This window comes from Acanthisitta chloris, unplaced genomic scaffold (genome assembly GCF_000695815.1).
Source record: "Acanthisitta chloris isolate BGI_N310 unplaced genomic scaffold, ASM69581v1 scaffold11107, whole genome shotgun sequence".
Taxonomy (NCBI): Eukaryota; Metazoa; Chordata; class Aves; order Passeriformes; family Acanthisittidae; genus Acanthisitta; species Acanthisitta chloris.
In genome coordinates this window covers 5,331-12,332 of record NW_008684436.1, presented here as the reverse complement: position 1 = coordinate 12,332, position 7,002 = coordinate 5,331, and the positions used below count along the sequence as shown (strand labels likewise).

General features: G+C 43.4%; 1 protein-coding gene across 1 annotated transcript in view; it reads right to left on the bottom strand.

Moving 5' to 3' along the window:
• CACNA1C (calcium channel, voltage-dependent, L type, alpha 1C subunit) overlaps positions 1-5,222 on the bottom strand; it is a 120,366-nt gene extending 115,144 nt beyond the window's left edge. Inside the window, 1 exon segment of the mRNA XM_009079347.1 lies at positions 5,137-5,222. Coding sequence (XP_009077595.1) covers positions 5,137-5,222 — 86 coding nt within the window.
• Between the last annotated feature and the right edge of the window lie 1,780 nt (positions 5,223-7,002).

Below are 7,002 nucleotides of genomic sequence, written 5' to 3'. Positions count from 1 at the left end.
AGGAATATTGGCCTATGGGGCGTTTGAATGAGGGCTCAGTGAGAAGAGGAGTACTTAATACTTCCTGAAACCAGGAAAGCTGGTTTCTCTCTCTGCCTACGTGTGTGATGCAGTAGCAAAAGAAACCAGAAAGGATTCTAAGCCTCAGAATCAAAGGCAGATCTGAATTTAGCCATAACTAATGAATTTACAGCTCCACAAGTTAGAAACAAACATTTTACAACAGCATGAAGTATTGGCAAAATTTGTATCTCACTCCAGAATTTCATATACAATGATACTACCGTTCATCTTCATGGAGGAAGGAGCCTATCCATCTCTTAGAGATGAAAAGCAATCCGAGTGAGGCCTTGAGGATCTCAACTGTCCTTGGGCAAGGGGTAAAAAAACCCCTTCTCAATAACAGACTTTAATTCGCCTACCATACATCACCCATTTTCAAACAAAATGAAAAGTGGCAAGGAAACAGTTTATCTCCCTGAATCTTTCATGTCCTGCTCTGGTGAAACTTATGGCCTGTTTTAATATTTTTATAACAGGCAAGAAGAAAGGGAGCTCTGTTTTCATGTCATTTTCCTATGCCTTCTCTCCTAAACCATGCTGGACTTGGCCATCCCTTCTCCTAATGCCAAATCAGAGTACTGCCATTCTCCTGTAAGATAACTGGGCTATTTTAAGCAAACTCCATTCTAAGTCATGATTATGTTTAGAGTTGGGTTTAACTTCAGCTCTCCTGGCCACATTCCAGCTAAGATAATTATGTTCTGCTTGCCAAAATTCCCCATGCAGTTCCAGCGCAAAACAAGCTATCGCTCATACATCTCCTTATACACTTGTGCCTGTTGTTTTTAAACACCTGTCACATTTTACCCTGAAGGTGGCTGAACTCTAATGCTGTGAAAACAATCTCTGCATTTACAGTTCATAAAGTGCTTTAGGATCCTTTGGGATTAAGGACATTAAATGAATGCAAGTTGTAATATTAAAAATAAATGAAACCTTACAGTAATAGTTGCTATTGTTTTTGGCACTGTGTCCCTGTCATGGGGGACTTTAACTACCCTGATGTCTGCTGGAGAAACAACACAGCAGAGCACCAACAGTCCTGGAGGTTTCTTGAAAGCATTGATGACAACTTTCTGACATAGGTAGTGGACAATCCCACAAGGAATGATGTGCTGCTTGACCTAATACTAACAAACAGGGAAAGCCTTGTTGGAGATGTGAAGGTTGGGGGCAGCCTTGGCTGCAGTGACCATGAGATTGTGGAGTTCTGTATTAGGCAAGGAGGAAGCAGGGCAGCAAGTAAGATTGTAACCATGGACTTTAGGAGAGATGACTTTGGTCTCTCTAGAGATCTTCTCAGAAGAATCCCATGTGGACAGGTCCTCCAGGGAAGAGGGGTTAGAGAGAGTTGGTTGATATTGAAGGATCACTTCCTCCAGGCTCAAGAACAATGCATCACAATGAGCAAGAAATCAGACAAAGGGGGCAAGAGACCTGCGTGGATGAACAAGGAACTTGTGACACGTAATCAGGAAACACACAGGAGATAAAAGCAGGGTCAGGCCACTTGGAGTGAATACAGAGAGGTTGCCTGAGTAAGCAGAAATGAGACAAGGAAGGCCACGGCCCATCTAGAATTAAATCTGGCAAAGGATGTCAAGGACAAGAAGAAAGGCTTCTTCACATACATCAATAACAGAAGGAAAGCTAAGCATAATATCAGCCCATTACTAAATGGAGACCTAGCAACAGAGGACACAGAGAAGGCAGTTACTGAACACCTTCTTCACATCAGTTTTCAGTGACAAGGTCAGCCCTCAGGAATCTGTGACCCAGGAGACCAGGGTAAAGGAATGCTGGAAGGAAGACTTTCCCTTGGCCAAGGATGATTGGGTCAGAGAATACCTAGGCAAACTTGACACCAAAAGTCCATGGGCCCTGATGAGATGCATCCATGAGTGCTGTGAGAGCTGGTGGAAACCATAGCGAGGCCACTCAATCATCTTTGAAAGGTTGTGGTGATCAGGAGAGGTGCCTGAGGACTGGAAGAAAGCAAATGTCACCACAATCTTCAAAAAGGGCAAGAAGGAGGACCCAGGGAACTACTGGCCAGTCAGCCTCACCTCAGTCCCTGGAAAGGTTATCTCATTCTGGAGGCCATCTCTATCCACATGGATGACAAGAAGGTGACCAGGAATAGTCAACATGGATTCACTAAAAGTAAATCATGCTTGACCAACCTGATTGCCTTCTACAATGAAACAACTGTCTGGATGGATGAGGGGAGAGCAGTGGATATTGTCTGCCTCGACTTCAGCAAGGCTTTTGACCCTGTCTCTCACAACATCCTCATAGGCAAACTCAGACAGTGTGGACTGGATGAGTGAACAGTGAGATGGATTGAGAACTGTCTGAATGGCAGATCCCAAAGGGTCATAATCAGTGGCACAGGGTCTAGATGGAGGCCTGTCACTAGTGGTTCCCCCCAGGGTTCTATACCAGGCCCAGTATCATCAATGACTTGGATGAGGCGGTCGATGCAAGTTCACTGATGACACAAAACTGGGAGGAGTTGCTGATACCTCAGAGGGCTGTGCTGCCATTCAGAGGGACCTTGACAGGTTGGAGAGATGTGCAGAGAAGAACAATCTGAAATTTGACAAAGGCAAATGCAGGTCCTGCACCTGGGGAGAAATGACTCCATGCACCAGTACAGGCTGTGGGCACCAGCAACTCCATGCACCAGTACAGGCTGCGGGCACCAGTCTGCAGGAAGCAGCTCTGCAGAGAAGGACTTGGGGTTCCCTTGTGGACAACAAGTTGTCCATGAACCAGCAATGTGCCCTTGTGGCCAAGAAGGCCAAGGAGATCCTGGAATGCATTAGGAAGAGCATTGCCAGCAGGTCAAGGGAGGTGATCCTGCCCCTCCACTCAGCCCTGCTGAGGCCACATCTGGAGTGTGTGTCCAGTTCTGTGCTCCTCCTGGAGTGGGTCCAGTGGAGGGCTGCAAAGATGATAAGGAACTGGAGCATCTCTCTTTATGAGGACAGACTGAGGGAGCTGGGCCTGTTAGTCTCAACAAGAGATGATCAAGAGGGGACCTCATCAATGTGTATAAGTATCTGAGGGTGTCAAGATGACAGAGTCAGGCTCTTCTTGGTGGTGCCAAGCAATAGGACAGGAAGGAATGGGCAGAAACTGATACACAGGAAGTTCTACCTGAATACAAGGAGCCACAACTATGTGGTTGACCAAGCACTGGAACCAATTGCCCAGAGAGAGTGTGGAGTCTCCCTCACTGGAGATATTCCAGAACCATCTGGATGCAATCCTGTGCCATGTGCTCTAGGATGGCCCTGCTTGAGCAGGGGAGTTGGATCAGATAACTCACTGTGGTCCCTTCCAATCTTACTCATTCTGTGATTCCATGGTACTGTGAATCACGATGCAGAATAGAGATCATTCTTCAACTTGAATCCAGCTGGAAGAAGTGGTCACATATCCAGCTGATGCCTCCTGTAATGTGTCAAGAGCACAAGCAGCTTGGTGGGTGCAAAGGGTGGGCTACAACTGCCTCAGTGCTGTGAATAGATCTAGCCTGGTTCCTTCAAAAAAGTGTTCATAATCTAAACTAAAAGACTCAGCAGGTTCACAACCACAGGCAGGTGAAGGAAAGCTATCACAAATAATTTCTCCTGGGATTTGTGAGAAGTTGGCTGACTCAAAGGAAAGCATTTACAACATATTCCACATATCACACATTGTAATACAGATAAGATCTCCTCCTCTTCACTTTGTAGAGGAGAGGGCCAAGGGTATTCGTGGGAGATACAATCAAGGTTTACTGATAGATAAGCTGAATGTGGAACTGTTGATCACCAAAGATCACAGTATTAGAAGGAGAGGACATTCATTGAAAGCAATAATAGATCATCTTAAAACAGATAAGAGAAAGTACTTGTCTACGCAGTGAGTAGAGAATCTCTGAAACTTGTTGCCACAGGAGATTGTGAAGGTAAACAGCCTTAGTGGGTTCAGATAAACCCATGGACAGGTCCAGAAATGGCCACTAATGGCAAAAACCAGAACTGTGCACACTAGCATCTCTAATCCAATAATTAGTCCAGAAATGGCCACTAATGGCAAAAAACAGAACTGTGCACACTACCATCTCTAATCCAATAATTTGGGAGCTGTAAAAGAGGGCTGGAAAGTAGGAAATACTTGTCCTCCTGTCACTGTCAGGACCTGAACACTGGGTCAACTGGTCAACAGGTCTGACAAAACAGAGCATTTCTTATGTACTTATGATGAGCATTTGAGCAACACCAAAGGGTTCAAGGTAGGCTCAAGGACAGGACAGAGCCTCAAAATACTCCAGCATGGTACAAGCAATAGCACTGCTATACTCAGCCCATTTTTCAAGGAAATTTGGAGGGACTAAGATATTGCCCCACAGCATAAAGTCCATTCTTTTTCAAGTCATGCAAAGGGGAATAAAGGACTGCTCTTAGCTATTCTTGCTCTCTGTGATGCTAAAAAATACACCACTAATATGGTATTTTATACCTGCTATCTCACACATTCTTGAGCATCTCCATTAACTACATCGGTGTAATTTCAAGGAGGCATTAATCCCTCCTAACTGATGTATTTCTTTGTCACATTCCAGGGGTGTAATTCAGTCTGCAGGATGAGAGTTATCCTCAATGCATTTCTATTACAAGACACTGAAAATGTACTAGAATCATTAGAAAAATTAACATAGACCAGTTGTTCTCACTCTTTGGTCTACATATACCAGGTCTGATTATCTGTCACCAACGAGGAATTTAAAAATAAGAACACTGGTATCCATCAGTTCCTCTTTTAGCTATTATGTAAAACCATATCTGCTTATCCTGAGCATTCTGTGCTTTATTTACATCTTTGCAAACCCAGAGGCTCTTCGCTAATGTCCAGAATGAATTTACGTTGCATTAAGACAAGAATCTGGATCAACAGATCTGCACCCTCTCCCTTCACCCACTGTGGGGTTTTCTTCCTCTTAAAAAGCTTGACATTTGCCTTGGTTTTAACCCACAAGTTCATCCCAACCCCTAATGCATGTAGGTGTATACATGTACTCACGCTAGCCTAGCACCGCAGTTTTCGCCTTCCATATCTGCTCCAGGGACGTTGTCTGTGTTCACGGACTCAGTCTCACTGGTGGGCATGCTCACTGTAAGAGTCAGAGGGAAGAAAAAGAGAGGGATGGCCATTAGAACCTGGCACATGTATTCACGAGTCACCTGAGTGGGGCAACTGGCTTAATGCAAAGAGCCTCAGCTGCAGCTCTTAAGGATTAAACAATTTGCTAAGCAAGTCTAGTGCCTCCCTGTACAGACCAGGTTGGGCAGGTAGACTTCAGGAACATACACAGGTTACTCATATGCTAAAGAAAAGGGAAGAAGCAGCTGCTCTCTTTCTGTCAGAGTCAGTTCCTGGAAATTTTATGAATGAGAACCGTTGAAAAGTAGAGAACATGACAAACCCAACAAGAAGCTTTTGTTTGACTCAATGGAACGCTTTAAAAAATGTCTCTTGCAGCAGCCCAACCACTTCATTGCCCCAATCTTTTGTGCAATGGTTAGAGTACAAATAAAAGGTACCAGGATTGCCATGTGTGCAGATAAACAGCTCCTGTCAGCCTGATAGCCAATACCACATAAATAATACTGATGGCTCATGTGTCATATACTAACCATTAATGTGTTTCAGCCTTACACCTATAGAGATAGGATAGAAATTCAGACTCTGACTCATTCAGATATTACCATCAAAGGAGCTAATGAAAATGGAGTGTGGTGGAGATTTATGTTGACACTCACCAACCAAGAACTGCACAGAATCTCCTAGGTTTTACGGAAATATCACAGAATAAACATCAAATGAAAGCAACCTTAGGTGTGAACCTGACTCATCTGGATTCAAGAACCTATCACGTTTCCTATCTGTTATCAAACCTCAGTATTTGATTTACCTCCACAGATCATAAAAACCCCACAAAACACACCACTTTCATTTGACTAGTTGCTCATGGCTCCTATATGAGCTCTAATAACTCCTTAATATATAACCATTCAACATAAGTTAGGAAAATGGATAGGATCCAGTATGTGTCCTCCTCCCCCTTTTTCAAATATGCAAAACAAATGAAAAAATTATACTAAAGACTGAATGATAGAGGAGTTAAAGAGATCTCCCAGAAACCTGGTAGAACTTCAGAACGTGACCTGTATTAGCAGTTGGAGATATCCCAGATGAGAGAATGTGCTATTACCTGTTGGAGAGACTTCTAACAGCCTGTAGGAATATGGAACTCAGTACTAAAAATATATCTATTTGTGGGCCATTGGTGCAAAAGGAGGCAAATGTAAAGGAAATAGGTTCTGCATTTCAATTGGGCAGATGCTCCATGGGCCATGGGACCAGATCTTCTTTCAGGGGCTACAAAGATATCAAAGGGGCCTTCCTAAAAAGCCCTGGGTCTCTGTTTTGAAAGTATTATGGTAGAAACATCCCTCAAAATGAACTATCTTTCCTTCATCCCATCCCAACAATTCAGGTGCCTACAGCACGTGTCTTGGGAAAGCTAAAGATCTCGTGCTGTGTTCTTAGGACCATATGAAATAATGGAGTCTAGCACACCTGATAGAACTATGAAGTATTGTACTCTACCGGTGTCTGTTCCTTTACAAAGACAGATCTTTCAATAATCTTTTCTATTTGGAAATACAAATTAAGGAATAAACTGAATTCATATCCCGATGTACGTGAAACAGTCAAGTGAGCTGTAAGAAAAACCCCAACATTCATAATTAAAATTTTTTGTCCAGACTGAGCCCTTCAGGAAAAAAACAAAACACTGATATTTTGCAAGTCATTTTTGAAGATGAGGCAAAGCACTTTCAAGACATATTTGAGCTTATTTGCAAATGGAAAACAATTTTGAAG